The 21,143-nt window shown below is 44.9% G+C and overlaps 1 protein-coding gene across 15 annotated transcripts in view; it reads right to left on the reverse strand.

Moving 5' to 3' along the window:
- The window catches only part of NCAM1 (neural cell adhesion molecule 1), a gene marked incomplete at its 3' end in the record, with an annotated part of 287,922 nt that extends 282,817 nt beyond the window's left edge, over nt 1–5,105 (reverse strand). For all 15 annotated transcript variants that reach the window (XM_080929719.1, XM_080929732.1, XM_080929730.1 and 12 more), the window contains exon 1: nt 4,882–5,105. In XM_080929719.1, coding sequence (XP_080785845.1) covers nt 4,882–4,933 — 52 coding nt within the window. In that variant the 5' untranslated portion in view covers nt 4,934–5,105. The remainder of the gene's footprint in view (nt 1–4,881) is intronic.
- Between the last annotated feature and the right edge of the window lie 16,038 nt (nt 5,106–21,143).

Here is a 21,143-nt window from a genome sequence, read left to right on the forward strand (position 1 = left end):
GTCTCCTCCCAAGCTCCACTGTCTGCCTCAGCAGATAGATGGGAACAGGTGCAGCCTCTGCTCTCCCTGCCTCCCAATTCGTTCTGGTTTCTATCATCACAGACCCAAGATTGTCAGAGTTCAAATGTCCTTCAGCAACAGGTACTCAACCAGTTATTTCCCACAAAGTTGAGAAAGGCTGTAAAACATCTGGAAGTCTGCCAGCAGCACCAAAGCCACTTGCAATCTGGAGAGAAAGGTCACAGTTCTTTAACGCTGATGACGTAAAGGGGGGGGGCGGTCATCAAACTAATACAAACACAGCTTTCATCATCTAAAACAAAAGAAATTAAGCGATTGCGCCAGAAATCCCAGAGTCCTTATCTCAAGCAGTGTGAGGTTTACAAGTGTTGGCTATAAGTTAAGAAACCGAGTTCTGGCGCAAAGAAAAACATCTGTCACGGTAAAGATTAGAGTCTGTCTGACAAAATGGTGCCATTTATTTTGAAAGGCAATTAAGACATTGTTCCCAGTGACAGGAAAATTTAGAGATTATTTACATTGAGTTATAGATTACCTATCAGAAGAATTCAATTAATGATAAGTATACTCCAAAGGGAATCACTTCAAAAAGCTCTTAGAGGCTGGGGCTCCCTGCAGCTAATTTCTCCCTCACTGGAGTTTATAACCATCCCTTCTATGAATGACAGGATAACTCCTTAATTTTTCTTGTATTGTTGGGTTTTTTATTGGGGGGTAGTTTTTGATATTTGCTTTGATCTTCTTGTGTGTATTTATTTTTGTCAGACGTGTGGAGGTCAGAGGACAACTTGCATGAGTTAGTCCTTCCTTCTATCAAGTGAGTGCTGGGGACCCGTTGCCTGGTGACACTGCTGTACCTACTAGGTCATCTTGCTGGTTAAGGGCCTATCTACTTTAGTTTTCGCTCACACTTAGAGAACTACTTACCCATTAAAGGAACAAATCCTCAGTTTAACCAATCGCCATGGGTTCATCTGGAAAAAGCTGCCTTACTAAGCAAAGCTCTGAGACACAACCCTCGGCTAGTCTCCTGATACTGTTAAAACAAAAGGGATCTTGGGTGAAGGTACCTAGAGAGAGGGCACCAAGTTTAATTTCTTGGTGGAAGCAGAAAGGTTGGGGTGCTGTCGGTGAAAGCTTAGCAGGGCTGATAGGTCTTCAGGACTTGTGTAGTGGTAACACCAAAAGCATAAGTAAGCAGGTTTGGTAGCTCATGCATAAACTATCAACACTTGGGAAGCTAAAGCAAAAGGATTCTCTTTTTTATTCGATATTATCTGTATTTACATTTCAAATGTTATCCCCTTTCCCTCCATTCCCATCCCTCCACCCCCTCCCCTTGTTCCCTTGAAGGTGCTCCTTCTCCAAACCACACTCTCCACCTCAGCACCTAGGCATTCCCCTACTCTGGAAAAACGTGCCTTCATTGGCCAAAGGCCAAAGGCCTCTTCTCCCATTGATGCCAGACAATGCCATCCTCTGCTACATATGCACCTGGAGTCATAGGTCTCTCCATGTGTGCTTATTGGTTGGTGTTTTAGTCCCTGGGGGCTTTGGAGGGTTTGATTGGTTGATAATGTTTTCTTCCCATGGAGTTGCAATGGAAGATTCTAAAAAGGTGCAAGTCCAGCTTTTCTGGTGAGTCCTAAGCCACTAAGACTATATAAAGAGATGCTGACCCAAATAGCCAAACAACATAACACCCACTGCCTTAAATAAATGGAGAGCCATAGTTCCACAATTCTAGATTAAAAATCTCCATTTGACCTTAGTCTTGTTACATTTTGAATGAATTCTGGATTAATCTCTCTCTCTCTTTTTTTTTTTTAGCATGCTAAACTTTATGGACAGAAACATGTTTTTGAAAAGAGTTGTGAGTAATGAACTTTTTTTTTTTGTATTAAGTATGTCTTTTTTGAGGTCCTTTGCCTTTTACATTTCCCACTATAAATGAAAACCAATGTCAAAAGAATAATAGAGGTCTGTGTAATTACAATACACTTTCATGAAACACCTTCAATTCCATCGCAAGGGATAGTAGGTATATTTTATGTTACCTTTTGTACTGAATTTACTCTTTGTTTTAAGTCTGGTGTTATCTTGTTAGAAAAACAGCGCTGCCTCTTCCTTAACTTTTGCAAGTTCAACTAGCAAAGGACTAAAATTGTCCACTAAGCACGTGGTTTAAGTGTTCCAGGTCGTTCGAGCACATAATTCAGCCAGCCAGTATGCAACAAATGCTGCTTTCCTGGGCTCAGATTTACTATGTGATTATGCAACCTGTCTTTTTATGTCTAAGGGGCAGAAGACACCTACATCTGATTCGTTTGATAGGCACTAAAATATTCACTAACGAGTACCAGGGATAGCGATCCTTACGTTTCAAATTTCCATGGTCACCAATAACAGAGTTTGAATTATACCATTGTCTGTGGATACCTAACAGCATCTGCAGCTAAAGGGCGGGGGTATTCATATATAACCCTCTTTTATATTCTTACTAGCCCTTTGGTTTGAATTCTCTTGATTTTTTAAGCTAGTGAAAACAATAATTGAAAATTCCCCGCGTAAAACCACTTTCTTTTGTTAAACAGGCTTGGTACGTGCTTCTTTCTCCTCATCCTCACTGTCTGGGCTTAGGGGCAGAATTAGAATCCTTCCGTTCCAGAGAACACTAACCAGGCTGCCTGTCTTGCTTGAGCATCCGGCATCACTCCACTGTAGGATTACCTCCCTCAGCTTCTACCAGGATACAAACACCGAGGGAGGGTTACACCCAACTCCATCACCAGGAGATCCTAAAAATACGCATCATGGAAGATTAGGTCTCCATTGTCACGCTGCTATCCAGATGGAAGGTCTCAATAAACACACCCTAGGAGGATGTCACCCACAGCACCACAGAGAAGGGCACGCCTCTGCCAGTCCTGGGCTCGGTGGTGACGGTGGCAAGGACCCATTGGGCACGCCCTGTAAAGACACGCCCTACCACACCCTACTACACCCCGCCACGCCCCTCCACCTCAGTGTCTAGTCCTTGGCCAGAGGGTCAGCGCAGGCGCGTCTGCTCTCCGGGACACAGCTTGGGGACTGCTCCATTCTGCACTCGCAAACGCAGCGCTCTGGCTCAACTGCGCGCCATGGTCAGGGAGCCTGAATGCTCCAAGCAGCCGTGAAAGAGGCACGAGTGGGCGAGAACGAGCTAGCTGGACCAAGAGATGTCCCAGGGACTATCCTTCTCCATTTTATGTCCTCGAAAACTGCCGTGCAGCTAGGGGCAGTATCAGGGCGGGGTCTCTCCCAGCGGGAGGCGAGCGAGACCGTTAAGCTAGAACACCCAGAGACCGTCCTGGCAGCTCGGGCGCCACCCGCGCCGCAATAAAAGCCTCTCGCGGCTTCCCGCCCAGCCAGCCTCACTCTGATTGGTCCCTGACCAGAGTTGGCTGGAGGCGGTGGCCCAGCTTTGCTCTCCTGCTGCCCACGGAGGGGGGCGCACTGGGTGCTCCCGGGGCCGCTCTGCTCTGTGCGCTCCACACCCAAGGCTTAGAGGTCCTGGACTAGTACTGCCACACCGGGCAGAAGCGACAGCCTTGTGAGGTCTCCTCTGCCTGGCCTGCTTTCAGCTGGTGCTTGACAGCACACGCCCCCCCTCCCCCAGCCCCAGCTGTCCGCCCATCCCACCCAGCTCTTTGGCTCCAGCGTTTTTTGCTCTCCCGGTCCATAGGGACACCAAAACACAAATCCTTGGGTGGGGTAGGGGCAGCAGCTGGAGGGGAGGGTGGGCACACTGAAGAATTTTCCAGGGAAAGCTGAGATGGAAATAGCCAAAATGCAATGCGCCCCCTTCCCGGATGCTTAGGCTCTCTGGGCGGTGGCACAGCCCCCGTCACCCGCGACAGCGCCGCTACGGTATTTCTCCCGAGCGCCCCATTGTTCGCACTTTGCCAGGATTAGGAGTATCGCCCAGAGAAAGGAGAATGGGGAGAGGTGTTTTGGGTAGCTGGCTACCTGCCATTCTTCCCTGGCACCGAGCAACCCTGGGCTCTCCGTGCGTGTAAAGGCACACGCGCGCACACACGCACACACACACACACACACACACACACACACAACCAGGCAGCCCCGATCACGCCCTCCTCGCCCTCCGCCCCTCTGCACTTCCTCCTGTCAAAACGCGGCGCTGGACCCTCCCATCCCTCCGCGCTCCCGGCCGAGGGCAGGCTTTGCAACTACCCAGCAATTTGGCAAATGAAAAACTAACGTCATTTGCACGGGGGTGCAGGAACGACCACACGGCCCTGCGGTGCTGCCCGTGGTTGCCCCATTTTGCAAACCGTTATTCGGGGCGGGGAAGGAGGGGGGAGTGAGCGAAGGCTGCAAGCCTCACTTTATCACAGTCCGGGACATAACGGTGGGGGGAAAGCTGCCCCAGTCTTATTGTTCACTCTTCTGGAAGCTTGACAAACCCCTCTAGGAGGAAGATGAGCCTGGGGGCGACGCCACCCGAGTCGCGCATCCCCGCCTTCGGGAAAGGCAAAAGCAGCGCTGTCCATCACCGCAGCATCCCGATCCCATACCCCTGTCCCACCTCTGCGGGCACACAAGTGGGAAGGGCGTGCGCGGCCGCCACCGAGTGGGGAAGCAGCCGCTTCCAGCGCCGTCCCGGAGGGCACGGGTTTGGCTGGCCAAGCAAGGACGATGTGATGCGCTCCCTTCTCAGCTCAGTGAAAATGCTGTCTTTGCCTTACACACAAAACCACCCAAAAAGAACCATGCTTCTCGGGGGATGGGAGGAAGGACAGGGCAAGCGGACAATTAACAAACCCGATGTAGAATTTTTTAAATAAAATAAAAATGTACCTGCAGTTCCCAGGAAAAACAAAGTCCAGATGAGATCCTTAGTTCGCAGCATTGTAAACTGCCGGCTGGGAGGGTTGTTCTGGCCGCGGTAAATTCGGTGCCTTCCCTTGCAAGCGACTGTGGACGGCGGCGGAGCAATGGACCGAGGAGCAGACAATTGCCAGGCTGGGTATGATTATTTTTGCAGAATTGTTTCTTGCCAGCCACTGCCGAGCTGCGTTCACGCGCTGAGCGGAGAATGAGTGACAGTCCCAGCCTCAGCACACTCGCAACTCGGAGATCCCTGCGCTGGCCCGGGTTGGCTTTGATGGAACTGGGGATGCGAGCGACGGGCGGGGGGCGGAGGTGAGAACCTCACTGTGTCCTTCCACCACGCCGACCACAAATAGTTCCTAACATCCAGGAGGTAAGAGACAGGGGAGGCAGATGCGGCCGCCTGCAAAACGCGGCCTGGAGTCGCCAAGGGAACCGGGCTCTTTCACACAGAGCCTTCTAGGCAGAGCTGGGATTTCTTCTTTTCACCCTTTTCCTTCATTCAAACCTTTGGAAATCCTTCTGCCCTCCAGCGTTCCTTAGTCAGGAATTTGAACTTTTAAATAATTGTGAACAAAAGAAAGAATTTTAGATTCAGTTCGATTTTCAAAGTTGTGGACAACTCCCCCCACGTTTAGTTACTAAAGTCCTTGCAATAGGAAGCATATGGCTTCCTCCTTCTTCTTCGTCATCATCTTTTCCTCCTCCTTGTCCTCCTCCTCGTCCTCCTCCTCCTCCTACTCCTCTTTCTCCTCTTCCTCCTCTTGCTTTTCCTCCTCTTGCTCTTCCTCCTTCTCTTCTTCCTCCTCCTCCCTCTTAGTGAAGGAAATTGGAAATTTGGAGAGAGATGAGGGTTGTGGAGGTTTGTTTTGTTTTGTTTTGTTTTTGTTTGTTTGTTTTCTCTTGGCTATGAAGTTTACCTTCCCACAGAGGGAGCAACTCACAGCAGAACAACTCAAATCTCAGAAGGGAGGGGGCGAAGTCAGAAGAAAAGGCAGAGATATTTAGAAGTAATATTCAGAAATAATCAGAAACTGCTGACAAGTACTGGAATCCTCTCCTCCCTCTCCCTCCATTGCCGGTTCTTCTGCAGGGCATCAGCAAGCACTCTCCTAGCAGAAGACCCCATTCTGAAGGCTTTGAAAAGCCAATGTGACTGAGATATCAACACAGAGACTTTCTTTAATCAAGCAGCCGTGTTTGTGGAAAAAAAAGGAGGATGGGGACAGAGTGAAATGAACACCTTTAGCACCTGAACAGGGCTTGAGTTGTACAGGAAATACAGGTGCGAGTGTTCCAGAAGTGGCCTTGCTCAGTAAAGCCCTCTGACAGAGGAACGCGCCAATTCAAGCACAGCCCCAAACCCTGCAATTTTCTTGAAAGGGCAGGCTCCTTGATGCTGTAGCAGTCAGAAAACCCACCTTCTGCTAGCTGTCTAGTCAACATCCAGTGCTCCTTTCCTCAATATAATGTACCCAGTAGGTCCTATCACATGCTGGGGCTTCCAGGAATTCATGAGAAGCATTCTGTCTCCCAGGAATCATTCATGTTCACTTTTATAATTTTTCCCTTATGCTGACTATAAACAACTCAAAACTACAGAAAAATATAAAGGCTCAAAGAATAGTTCTTTGCCCCACAGATTCTAAAAATAGCCACAATTTTTCTATGTTGTCTTTATATGCATAAAATTGCGCACGTGCGCGCGCGCGCACACACACACACACACACACACACACACACACATACAAGATAAAGTTGCCACAAGCCAAGAGTTTTGAACCATGAGCCAAAATGATTCTTTCCTCCTCATAAGGTGTTTACATCAGGTCTTTGTCACTGAGCCAACAACCTAAGGTTATGTACCGTCACATATGTTTATACATACTTCTGGTTGTGTCTTTAGTTACATACTGTCTTTTGCCTGTGTGTAAAATGACTACATAATACCTTATAACTTTATCTGGATAAATATCCTGGACTCTTTCCTAATTGAGTTTTCCACACAGAGAAAGATGAGGAGACTGGGCAGGGGGTGGAGAGGAGTGAGGGTTGGGGCATCCAAAGTAAGAGTTTTCTAATTTTACCACCCAGAGTAGAGACACACCCAACCCTGCAAACTTCGCTTCTTACAGCCCATGTCAGTAGAATTAAAAGATTCCTCGCTGCTTTTCTCCCCAAATGTCCCTATTTTTATCCTTTAGATGTAGACAAGTGTGGAAACCCTATCTCACTTCAGCATGAATAGATTTTTTTTCCCTTTCTGTCTTTCTCCAGCCTCTCCCACTACTATGTAGCTGTTCTCCGTTGTCATGACTATTCTAGAATTCTGCCCCACTTACTCCAGTCCACACTCCGGGGGTCTCTCCCAGATTCCTTTAAAAGGATGCACCACTGGTCTCTAGTTCTTCAGCTTTCTGTGTTACTTTTCCAAACTGCCCATGAACCATTGTCCTTAAATTTGATGAAGCTGTGGCTGTCTGAATACCTCTGCTTCTAGAGAGAGCCTGGACTGTTGGGCATTGGTAAGTAGCCCCATGAGGAGGGAAGAGATACCTAGACCAGACTGTGTGTGGGAAAGGAGGTTTACTTGCGTGTTTTAAGAAGACCAGGTGGCCATAGTAAGAGGCCAGCCAGGTCAGTGTTGGAATGGCATGTCCTAGTGGAAGACAATGTGGTGGGAAAGGAAAGGAAGAGAGACTTTCAAGATGAAAACAGCAGAGTTTCCAAAACTTCCCCAAGACTAGATCTGAGGTAGGAAGAGGAAACACAACTTTGTTTGATTCATTTCACTGAGGATCAGGTAAATGCTGGGACTGCTCTAGACATGGGGTTTTGGAGCAGTGGGCTCTCGTTCTTATGGAGAAGACAGATGATACATCATTAGAGATCTAATCAAGAAGTGATGATATGTATCAAATAAGACGTGCTGTGGGGCATGGGGAGTTCCACGGTACAGAGAGAGATTGTCCTTTTGGGCAGCAGCGGATGTGGAGACATCTACAAATTCTAGAGAAAAACTCGAGTTCGAGGCTTCCAGTGTAGACAGTTGAACAGTAGCTGGCGAAGGAGCCAGGAAACAGGAAAGAAAAGAAGATTCAGATAAAATGATGAACACAGGAGGAAGGACGCCATCTCTGGACATTCTAGGCCTGAGGCATAGGAGACACTGTCCAATGGCTCTGTGAAGGACACAGAAGATATTATGTCAGTACTTAAGGTGTGCACAGAAGGGATAGAGAAAGAATAGATCGAGAGAAGGGGGATGATAACAAGTTATGAAACCAAAAGAAAACAGAAACTTCCAAAGGGGTTAAGAATAAAAGATACTTTAAAGGGCCTTCTTGGATTTGGCCATTCAGAAGATCTTTGTGGGCCAGTGAGAGCCAATTCTTGGAGATATGGAGAAAGAACCATCTCTGTTCTCAAGATACAAGGACCAGGAGGAAGGGGAGTTGGGAAAGTGGAGCATTTCTTCCAGCCCTGAGTGATCTGACAAAAAAGAAAGGCATGTTTGAGGGAGAGGGAGGCTTGAAAGGGGGTGTTCCTCAGTGGTGCCTTCTTTTTTATTATTACAGGCTTGTTTTACAGAACTAGGGATGGAACCAGTCATGTGCATGCTAGGAAAGTAGTCGACACCTGAGCTGCACCCCAATCCTCTTTGCTTCTCTTTTGGTATTTTTATGAAGGTGGTATCTGGCTAGAAAGTGAAGTAAATCAGTTTTCAGTTTCTGCTCACAACCTCTGTGGTTTTTGTACACTAACTCAATATAAAATTGTCTTTGATAAATGAAATTGGTCTAGGTTCTAGTATAGTGTCTTTATTTATGCCTGATGTTTCCTATTTCTACTGGTAAGCAGAATCCCAAACAGGATCCCAGGACTCAGAGCTACCCTAGGATTTTTGTTTCCTATTGAAAGAAGATGCATTCTGAGAAGCACAGAAGCTTAAGACCCACGTAAGAGGTGACCCGGTGCTAAAACAAGATAGAGGAAAAAAAATGTGCTCGGAGTGCTGAGGATGATCCTGGAAAGTATTATGATGAAGGGATAAAATGGAGTTCATAAATCTAGAAAGGGAGAGTTCCTAGGGAGCCCTCTTCTCATATTTCTGAGCTCTGTTGAAGACTAGGGTGGAAATAACCTCCTTCTCTCCCTGTTCAAGGATGGGCCAGGCTCTGATTAAGGAGTTCTGGATGCTCACCAGTAATTCCAAATGACTGGTACTGGGAACTTGCAAAACAAAGGAATAAGATGGGGACCGACCCAAAAGCCTAGTTTCTCCATACACTGCACACTGCACAACCTCAAAGACTGTCTTTCAAATCCCACTCAGCATATATTAATATAGTTGTTATGGCAATTGTCTCTGACATCCACCTGAAATGATGTGTTCAGGAAGTGGTGCTGTTTTCTTCTGCTCTGCTTCTTACTGTGGAAGGAAGACCCTTCCAGAGAGTGCTTTGGAGATCAACTTCTGCCTGGGAAGGGAAGGAGAACAGGTTGGAAAGAGAGAAGGGCAGGGCCCCATCAAGTCATTAAACTGCCCTGTAAGGGCTCCTATATAGTCGTGCAAACCTCACAGTGAACAGTCAGTTGCCAGACTCAGGTCATCTCTGGAATGTGATATTTAGCTGAGAGCAAGGGACAGCTGGAAAGAAAGAGCAATCCCTGAACCTGTGGCTGTCTGGAATAACACTATGAGGGCTTTATCTGTAAAGAAAAGTGTTGAGCTTGGGAAAGCTAGAGGTTTTCCTTTTCTCTACTGGTACAATTTTTAAATGGGCATAGCAGTGTGTTGCCATTTTAACACAGATCATTCTTGGCACTGGGTACATTAATACCATACAGGTATCACCAGCACCATCCCCAGAACTTGTTTGCCCTCCCCTGCTGAAATCTTTGTGACACACAACTCCATCTGCCACTCTAGCCCCTGGCGACCACAGTCCATGTGCTGCCCCCATGAAGTCTCTTGGAGAGAGTAATGTAAGAAGAATCATACAATATGCATCCTTTCGTGCCTGTCCTGTTTCTCTTAGCGTCATGCGTCCAGAGCTCACCCATGATGTGGCACACGTCAATTTCTTGCCTTTCTGGGGCTGAAGAGTATCATTCATGCCATGTTTACTTCATCTATTCATCCATGAATGGAGAGGTTTTTTTCCCCTTTATGCTTTTTTTGTCTGGGAAGAATAATGCAATGCTGAGCGCAGGTCTGTAAATATATCTGAGTCTTCGCTGTAAGTTGCCTTTGGTAGGATTGATGCTTCATATGGTCCTTCTGCATTACATTAAAAAAAAACTTTTCCAGAACCTTTTGCACAGACTGCACACCATTTTATATTCCCAGAGGCAATGGGTAAAATTTTAAATGCACATAGCAACTTGTCACATGGGTAGTTCCTGGCACTGGCTATATTCATATCATATGGGTATCACCAGCACCATCCCCAGAACTTGCTCTGATTTTCCCATGTCCTTTGGCATTTATTGGGCTCATTCCTTCTGTTTCTTCCCCCAGCCTGTCCTCATTCCTGCAACCCCTCCTCTTACCACCTCAGTGGAGAGAGAAGATGTGATATCTTACTGTGGAGACCTCACTCACATATCTCCCATGCCTACTGACACCAAACATCTCTCCGAATCTATTGGCCACTTTCATGTCTTCCTTGAAAAAAAAGTGACTATTTAGGGCCATTGGAACTTGTTTTTTTCTTTGCATTAGGGTCTTTGTTTTGTTGTTGTTCTCTTTCTTAAGGTACAGAAATCCTACACACAAGTCAGATGGCAATCTCTCACCAGATACATGACGCGGAAGTATTTTCTTACTACACAGGGGTTGCATTTGCACTGCTGGTCTGTCTTCTCAGACATAAAAGCTTAAAATGTTTTGTGAAATTTAACTGCATTTAATCATGGATTGCTCATCTGTGCCATGCCCAAGAAAGTATGGCTAAGTTTATATAAAATTTTTTCTTCTTTCCTACATAGAACCTTGACAGCTTTGTTAAAATTTTCTTGGCCACTTATGCTAGGGTCTAGCTCACTGCAGTTCTGTTGGTGTGAACCGACCTCTGTGCTGGGGCCATACTAGGTCAGCAGACACACACACACACACACACACACACACACACACACACACACACACACACACAATTTTTTTAAGTAAGCTTTAAAATCACAATATGGGAGAACTCCAATTTCATTCTTCTTTTTCAAGATTCTTTCAAGACCTTCAAACAATTCAAGATCCTTTAGGACGTCACATGAATTTTTAGTTGTATTTTTCTAATTTTTATAAAGTCTACCATTGGGTTTTTATTAAGAATTGCAAAGTGCTCCTTTCCAAGCTTTCCAGGAGGCTGGTTTGGCTTAGGACATTTTGGATATGTGTATACCGTCAAGCTCTTACTTTAGCACTGTGGGAAACTGAGTCACAGAGGACTGTCACAAACTGCCATTGCTCTCCTCTTTAACATACATATGGCACCAGTGAAGCAGGACCCAATCATGAGAGTCAGGCTGTGGAATGTGTGGCTAACGTTGGGCAATTACAGTGAGCTAGCAGAGAAAACATAGGTTTAAATGTTTTCTTGGTTCTAAGCTGAGTTCACATCCCAAGCTACCTAACTTCCTGTTTTGTCCAAATAAATAAATGAAATTAAAAAAAAAAAAACAAAACCAACACATAAACAAGCAAAATCAAACCTCTGAGACAGGTGTTATAAAGAACTAGAGAAAGGATCTAGAGACCCTATGCCAAGGATTTTAAAATTACAAAGTGTGACTGGGTTTTCCATAAGGAAGGGCTTAACTTACTCCTCCTCCCTGTCTTACTTACCTTTCTATTGCAGTGAAGAGGCAGCACTGTGACCAAAGAAATTTATAAAAGAAGGCATTTCATTTGGGACTTGTGATTCTGGGTGGTCAGAATGAAACGAGGGGACACACTGGGACAAGAGCGGTACACAAGAGCCACCTTGAGGGCTTAAAGGAGGAATCTACACTTTGGTTGAAGCTCAAGGAAAATCTGTTGGAATATTTTTAGCAGTGCAGGGATGTGAGCTGCCTTGGGGGAGCTTAATAACCAATAATCACTCCAGCTGCCGAGGAGAGAATAACTTGGGGAGGCGGGAAAGCGTGTGGAGACCCAATCAGAAGCTCCTCCAGGAGTGCATGCGGGAGAAGGTGTGCCAGGGGAGGTGGTGGCAGGGGATGACATTGATCTAATTTGTTGGTAAAGAGAGAGAGGGAGAAGGAGAAGACACAGAGACAGAAAGGGGAATAAGGTTTGGGTTTGGATGCATGGCATCTCCTTGTGAGATACTTCTAGATGTTAGTAATATCTGGTAGCAGAGATATTAGGCTAGTGGCCTGACAAGAGTCTGGAGTTCGGAGGAGACGTCTCCACAGGGCGTGTGTGTTTCCATGAAAGTCATTACAATGAATGGGCTCTAACCTAGGAGAAAGATGGAGTGACCAGATATGGGGGAGGGGTGAGAAAGGGAAAGAAAACAGCCCAAGTTTCAACTCTGATAATCTAGACGGTCTGTTGAGACTGAGATAGAGCACCAGAGAGGCACAAAGTTCACTTAGAGACAATGCTGTCTCAGGACCCAGCATCTGATGGAGGAGACTGTGCCATTCCCATAAAGGCTGCTCAGAGGTTTGCCCACTAGATTTGATACTAGGGAGACTGGGAGGTTTGCAAAGAACAAATATACTCCCTGGCCTCCAAGAGGGTGAGTAAAGGCTAACTGTAAACACAACACCACCGGGCACCCACTCTGCCTTCTTCTGAGTTTCTGGCTGATTACCTCCTGTGAAGCTGGAATGCTTTGTTGCTGCTGGGATTTCTTTGGGGCTTTGGTTGCTGTTATCATTACATTGTTTGTTTGTTTGTTTGTTTTTAACTGAAACAGGGTCTTTTTATGTGGGCGCCAAAGTTGCGATCCTCTTGCCTTAGCCTTCTGAGTGCTCTGCGCCCTGGTTTTGCCAGTCTGCACTTCAGTCAGGCTGAAGTCAGCAGTGTGTTTAAGGACTCTTTAGCCCTCCTTGAGTAATTGTCACAGCCGTTATAAAATCACTTCTAGTGTTTCAAAAGAATTGGTAGATCCGTAATTGGGCACAGAGGTCAAAGGTCTTTTTCTCCCATCTCCTGCTACATTTGTTTCTCTAACCTGATCCTGCTCTTCCCACACAGCCCTGCTCTTCTGTGTGCTCTAAGCTCACACTCCCGTCTTTTCTCTCACACTAGAACACCACAGGGCATCAGTTCTAACGTTAAAGAAAGAGGAGAGCTTGTGGTTCTCTCTCTACTCATCTGAATCTTTGGGGCCAGAGACCCATCCAGGATATCTGTGCTACCCTCTCTCCTGAGTATACTTAGAGTAAGAAGAGGCAGGGAGATGAGAAAACAGGATGACAAATGTCCTCATGGATACTGAAGTCATCACTCCACTCCCTGACCAGTGTCAACACCACTTTTTGCTTTGCAAAAGGAACCACACCATTTCCCGTTCCCCTCTGGGCAGCCACTGTGCTATGTGTCTCTTGAGAATGCTCATAACACCGTGTCTCAGAGGACAGCGCTAGCAGATCCTAAAAAGCTCCGGGCTTGGAGTCAGTATAAAACCACCCCCACTCAAGCCTTCTAAAGACAGGCAGCCTTTCTTTTTCTTCCTTGCCTCTTTACCCCGTGGATACCAAGAGTTCCACAGAGCCAGAGAGCTCGAAAGTTCCCTGGAGACACAGAACTCATTCCAGCCACACTTAGAAATTCCCTATTACATCAGCCCGAGCTATGGAGAGCTAAGGTTCTCTCTAGCATGGAGACTCGCACCCCAACCAGCATCCACCCTTGCAATAATAATGTAACAATCACAAGGAAAGACTGGCCTAGGTGAATCTCCTAGCAGGATGGAATGTGACAAGCACCGTACCACTAGCCCTAGCTGTCCCTGACTGCCCAGTCAGTTCCACACCATAAATGTCACTTAATTGTTTGTTGGGAAGAATGGGATCCATTAACAAATCAACAAAGGGATCAAGGGTACTTTGTTCTATGACCTGGGGCTTCTCAGCAGCACCATGGAAGCTGTTCAGAATTTCCTCATCTCTCCACTCTCACTGTGGGCTCCTGCCATGGACTCTGGTCTTGTGTTCCTTCCCCTGTCCCCCGCCCTCCCACAGCCCCTTCCCCAAAGCTATCTTTCTAATGAGAAATCACTGGACAGCTGCAAATGCCACTGCCCTGACCAGCCCTTTGATTAGCTCCCCCACCTCCCTCAGAGGGGAGCTGCTTGTTTCCCATCTGTCTGCTGCAATTCTGTTTTAGGGTGAGTCACCTCTCTCTGACCCTTCCTATCTCATCCTTCTTCCTTTCTTCCTGGGGGTTAGTTGCTTCTCTCTGAGTCCTCCATGTTTTCACTTCTATCTTGCACTTACAAATACATCTATTCTTGATTATGCATCTGGCTTTGGCTTTTCCACTTTCTGCATCCTTAGTCTATTGCCCTATGTCTGGTATAGCATATTCTACAGTTGTTTTGGAACACACGAAGATAATGCTATAAATCACTCCTTGGACTACTTGCTCTGAAGGTGTGAGTTTTGTTTTTAATGCTGCTGAGGCATTAATGTGTTTAATATTTTCATGGTGTTTGATGCATGCTGTTCAGGGAACAAAAAATTACAATACTAGCAATCTCAGATCTATCAAGGAAATTTTCCAGAATGTTCTTGTTAACATCTCAGCCTACTCCCCCCACCCCATGAATCCTTTTTTTTTATTCCTGGGCTTCCTTATTTACAATCGAGAACTTCTGCTGTTCACCAATTCTTTGTGTTTATTGTCTACAAAGCCCAGGCACCCTGACACTGTGCCCACCTTTACAGTAGGTCCCTCTGCCATCAAGTCCCTCAGTTCTAGAATACAAGACACAAGCTCTCTATAGAAGAGGTCCGTGTTGTCCCCACAACCCTTGCTAGACACTCCTTCCTCTCCTCTGCCTGGGCCCTTTTCCCCATATACATTCCTTCCCCCCTCCTTGCCCTTGTTAATCAGGCCCCTATGAAGCAGAGTGACAAAACCCATGGTGATTCCATCCTACCCTTGTGTAGGCTAGACCATTTAGACGCCTCAGATTACGTTCCCTATAAGTGAGTGAATGGGGGAAGTTCTTCCTTGGGTTAGAAGGTCATATCATAATCCTGACCACTTTCACCTGGCAACTTGTATGTATTCAGTGCGTTAATGTCCTTCACAATCTTGAATCTCAGAAAAGAGCTTACCAGTCTAAAAGACATCCGGCTGATGTGAGGGACTCATGCTTCAAGATGTCAAAAATTGTTCCATGCAGTCCTGGCTTATGGAGGCCAGACAGTGGCTAAGCCAGAGTTAAAAGTCTAATGTAGGATCTTGAGAGATGGCTCTGTGGGTGAAGATGCCTGCTCCCCAGCCTGATGACTGAGGTCCACCTCTGGAACCCACACAGTGGAAAAAGAGAACAGAATCCCTCAAGTCATCCTCTGACCTCCACACCTTCTCTTTGGCGCACACTTGCATTCACATATACACAATAAACAAATAAATACAAAACATGAAAAAAAAATCCCATACATATTGTGTGATTTACTCTCCACCAAACCTGGCCCCTTGTCTACCTGTACCTTGGAAAACATGATCAATGAATATTTATAGGAGAAAGGATGTTTATGTTGTATGATGATTGTAAAAGAATATTTTAAATAAGTTAGAATATCATCCAAATATTTCTGTGTTTATATATTCAAATATCTTCTGTATTCCAGGACTTAACGAGGCAAAACAAATGAATATAAGGTACCATCTTTTTCATTACAGAGAACAGAGGAAATTAAAAAAAAAAAAAAGGTTTGTATTCATTTTGGAGCAAACTTATATATTACATTTGCGTATTCTTTCTTACATACTTGTATTTAACTTTCACATGATCGTGTGAAATTTAGTAATTTGTTTGAGGATTCGACCCAAGAATTAGTCCTGCATTAATCAGCATTTCTCGGTTCTGTACAGATAGCGTTAACTCCCAAGTCTTAATGGCTTAAGAATAACAAATTAGGGGCTATGGGAATGACTCAATAGGTCAAATGCCTGCTGCGCAAGCATGAGGATCTGGGCTCCAGCACCAGGACACAGGTAAAAAAGCTGGGCTTGACGGCACAGCTTGTAATTACAAGGCTGGGGAAACATAGTTAGGGGACTCACTGGCCAAGCAGACAGCCTTTCACACGAATCAGCCCAAGATCCCAGGGAGATACTGTTTTAAACATCAGAATGGATTGCTTCTGGAGAATGATGCTTCAGGTTCAGCTCTGGTCTCCACACTTACATATGTACTTACACACATGCACATGGATAGGGTAGGGAAGGAAGAGAGGAAAGGGGAGGAGAAGGGGAGGAGAAGACAAGAGAGGGGAGGAGAGGAAAGGGACAGAAAGGGGAGAAGATGATAGATCCAATTACTTCATGTAAGTTCAAAGTTCTGACTTGTGCTGACTGTGACACTCAGTGTCCTAAACACGGAAAGGGACAAGATAAGGAAAATCACTTGTGTGCCTTTAAACGACCTATAAGTGACCTACCTGCTACTTACCCTTTCATTTCCTAGACTTGAAAAAAAAAAAGAAAAGAAAAGAAAAGAAAGAAAAAGAAAACCATATCACTACCCCTACCTTCAAGGGAGCAGGGAGATAGGAAAATATTGTGCCCAATAGGAAAATCAGCACTATTTAACGAATAACTATACCCTCCACAGGTCCCAAAGCCTGCAGTTTTTCCCACCACTCTATACTCGAAGCTAGGGAAGAGAGATTAAGAGCCTTTAAAGGGACCAGGAGCAGAGGAACATAAATCTAGAGAGTTGGGAGCCATTACCCATGGAAGATCAAAATCAGGAATAAAGATAAGTTATCTCTAAAATATACATGAGTGTCAGCGAAGACTAGATGGATCTTCGTGATGTGACTCAGGCTCACCCACAGATTTACAAGCACCATAAGAACATGAAATCTTGCAGAGTTTTAACATCCAGGACTCGGTTTGAAGACCTATTATGTAATAGCCCGTCTCCCCTAAAATTTATATTATAGCAAGGCTTCTAAGTTTAAGGAAGAAAATACCCTTCTCTGTCTGCCATGACTTTTGGTATAATGGGAACACTAGAGACTGAGGTTGATTTTCACGTCTTACTGAAAAGATATCTTAGCAATGAGCTAGAGACTTAAAAGCAGTAACTATGCAGAAGAAAGCCAAACTTGGGAGTACAGCATTGTCGCCTGCACAGACAGGGATAAGTCATCAGCTTGAAAGAATCTAGACTCGTGACAATACCTCACCTTCCCTACTTATAAACATTGAGTCATGGGTGATTTAAATAAGCTTATTACACACTGAAGGCAACTTCTACACTGCTGTCTAATAGATCACACTTAGTCACAGACAAGCTTAATTACCCCAAAGCAGTTATCAAACAACACTGAAAAGTTCTCTGAGCCCCTCCCTCCACCTTAAAACACACACACACACACACACACACACACACACATTGGTCTTCTCTACCTAAGGAAGAAAATTCTGCACTTTAATACTGCCCATGAAAGTGTAGATTCCAAGATTTTAAAATGATGCAACCACTTGCTAACAGGGCCTGAGTAAACACAGCCACGCCCTCTTCATCAATAACTTGGAGAGACTAAACTGTTTTCCAGGTCTGGCTTTTCCAAATTGCATACAACAAAGAGGCTTGCTTGGCTTTTAAAGGAAATGTCACCTGTTCAGCTGCTTACAAGGAATACAGGGCTGGCTGGCTGGTAATGGAATGCATTGTTTGAGCTCCTGTCTATTTTAGCCATTCACATATCCTGTTGCAATGCATGTATTTTAGTATTATCTTATATTTCAGAGGGCTTGATAGATGAACGTGTTATAAATAAACATGTGTGTTTTATATTCCAAACACAAACAAATAGCAAAGACTTCCAATCTTTAATACATTTTATTATACTAAAATAATCAGGCTTTTTTTTTTCTTCTCTTAGATCTGAGCCTGGCTTTTGGCCTTTGTTCATGCAAATAATCACAGTGAATGCCAACACAATGTAATAGCGAGATGGTGTCCAAGAACTTTTAAGGGCTTGAGTGCATACACTAGATAATATAGATAGATAATTGATAGATAGATAGATAGATAGATAGATAGATAGATAGATGATAGATAGATAGATGATAGATAGATAGATGATAGATGGATAATAAATGATGGATAGAAAGATAAATGATTAATAAATAGAAAGAGATGATTGATAGTAAGAACAATACATAGGCAGAAAGATTGTGGTTGGTAGAAAGATAGATGAGTGGATGAACGGAGAGGTGGACAGACAGACAGAACTTTTCGTAGTTCAGTATTTGCTCTATTGGTAATTTATTAAATATTATTCGCTTTGGCTTTTTAAATTGAGGTCTCCATATAGCTCAGTATGACTAGAACCTGCAGTCCTGCAAGGTCTCTCAGGTGTTGAGATTCGAGGTGGATGTTCTGCTGTTTGCTGCGGTTGAGTGTAACATGTAGTGTTGAGCTCAGGATGGATTAACTGTCTGTGAAGAAAAACAGCAGGTTCATTTACTCTTACTTCTTTTTAAAGCTGAGAAGGATGTTTGCCCTGGTCTTGTGTGTGTGTGTGTGTTTTCTTTCTTCTTCCTGTCACTCCTCCCACCTCAGAATGGAACAAGGACCTCACACTGCCTGGAGTACCAGGTCTCAATACCCTGTCCTGTGTTTCATTCTCTTCCCATCAGACTAACACTAGTTTCTCACTGTGTTCTGGCTTAGATCCTCCATTAAGGTCAAATTGTCCCCTCCTGCTCCTCCACACATGCCCTGCTCATTCATTTGGTCACTGAAAAGGGCAGTTATTAAAGATTTGTTTTGTGTGCCAGGCTGGAAGGTAGGGCCTGAAGAGAAATAGCACACAGTGTTTGTCTTTAATGGAGCTTGGAGTCTAGGGTGTGTGAATGGGAAGACAGGCCCATAATCAAATAATCACAGTAATGCACAGTGTACCCATGGGGGGCTAAGAAGGAAATGACTGTGCATGTGTGTTTGGGGCTGAGATGTGTACTGACGAAGAGGTCAAGGACAGTTTCTCAGAGGCCAGCTGAGCTGCTCATTGGACATTTGCCAAGTGAGCAAGTGGGGAGAGGGTATTTTGAGCAGAGGGAACATTCGGTACAAAGGAATGTTGTATCAGCTCATATTGCTAGTCTGTGGCTGCTAAACTCTGATTCATTCTCCTTTCAGACAAGCAGCATAGTTCTTTAAGCCTAAGAGGAAGCTTAGATGATTCAGCCCATTCCCCCTCACTTTGCAGATGTGAACCCTGAGCTTTAATGTACTGAGCTATGGACCAAGCTTTGACCCATGGCCAATACCCCAGCAGGAACATTCACACATTCAACATATTGAGCACCAACCAGGGGGGAGATAGCACGGAGGGTGCACCAGTGAAGTGTGTCTGGACCGGTTTTTCTCCTGGGGAATGAATGTCTTTATGGATATAGCCAGAGATTAAAAGCAGTCTGGGATCAGAGGATCTAAGGAGAAAGCCCAGCCTTGACCCTCTGCCTGGTGACCTTGAAAAGATCACCCTTGCTCACTGATCCTAAGTTTTCTGTTATGTGAGGCAGCATACTAATCAGGCCTTCTTCATGAGTTTGTTATAAGGATTAAGTGTGATAACATTTGCAAGGCACGGGCACTCAATAAATCTCAGGGTTCAGTAATAAAGCTTTAATACAGTACAGGGAAGTTAAGAGATGGCCGAGTCCATAGTCAAATTAAAAAGAGTTGTATGACTAATTAATTAACATTTCAATTCCATGGTCTTTACCTGATCAAAAATTAGCATATAATTCCTTGAGAATCCCAGTTCTTTAAACCCTGTGTCAGGCCAAATTTAAATGGAGATTCTTTCCCCCCTAAGGTCCAGTAACCTCCCACACTATAATGAATCCTAATTACTCCATTAGCATCATGCAATCTTTAAAATTGATAGGTCTGAATTGTGTCCTAGAAATCGAGTGTTCTAGAAGAAAAGGGAGCTTTGATATGGGTGATATTCTGCAGCCCTTTTGTAGGGCTGCTAGGATCTGTGGGAAACGGTGAGGCCTCCCTCACTACTGGTGTTTGAAGCACTGTGACAAGGAGAGATGCCACACTGCTAAGACAAACAAGAATGAAAAAAAGACGATTGTGGTAGTTAGTGATTTTAGGTTGAGAGAGAGAAAGACAGAGACAGACAGAAACAGAGAGACAGAGACATAAAAAGACAGAGATAAACAGAAAGAGACAGAGACACACACACACAGAGAGAGAGAGAGAGAGAGAGAGAGAGAGAGAGAGAGAGAGAGAGAGAGAGAGAGAGAGAGAGAGAGAGAGAGAGAGAGAGAGAGCTTTAGAGTAAAGGCTTTCAAAACAGGATCAGCTGTTCTTTAGGTAGCCGATGCTTCCTGGCACCGGTGGTTCCAGAAGATGAGACATTTGACACAGCTGGAAAGCAGACTGAGTCTGGTGCTTTTACACTATATAACATGTAGTACATAGTGCATAATGTATAGCATATAATATATATGTATAGATAATATACTAACCAGCCATCTAAACGTGTGTATTGATCACCTACTATATAGTCAGTCCCAAGTGCCAGTGCCAGCTACCCAATAGTCAATAAAACCAACAATGTGTCTGCTGACTATTCTAGAGGACTGGCTGTCAAATCCCTCCCTGAGGTGAGTCAATATTGAAATCAGGGCAATAGAGTCAGTCTTTCCCTTATGTGTAGCCATGTGTGTTTCCAAGACGGGACAAGATGAAGTTTCATTCATGCAGAATGAATGTCATATCTCTCCTTATGACAATTAGATAAGGAATGTAGTTCTAAGTACAATACATGGAATAAAAAGGAACTGTGAATGCTGGACTAATATCCTCAAAGTCAGAGCCGCAAAGTTCAAATCAAGAAAATCCTTCAAGATAAAGTTACAGGGCATGACTTAGACATTTGCCTGGTTTTCTTTTATGTGCTCTGCAGGTTTAGCCCCCCAACCTCTGACTCTGTGACTAGCCCTGGTTTGAGTTTGGGTCTGAACAGCTGCCCAGCCCAGCAGCAGCACGTCTGTGCATTTG

Source organism: Micromys minutus (assembly GCF_963924665.1).
Source record: "Micromys minutus genome assembly, chromosome: 16".
In the NCBI taxonomy this organism is placed as follows: domain Eukaryota; kingdom Metazoa; phylum Chordata; class Mammalia; order Rodentia; family Muridae; genus Micromys; species Micromys minutus.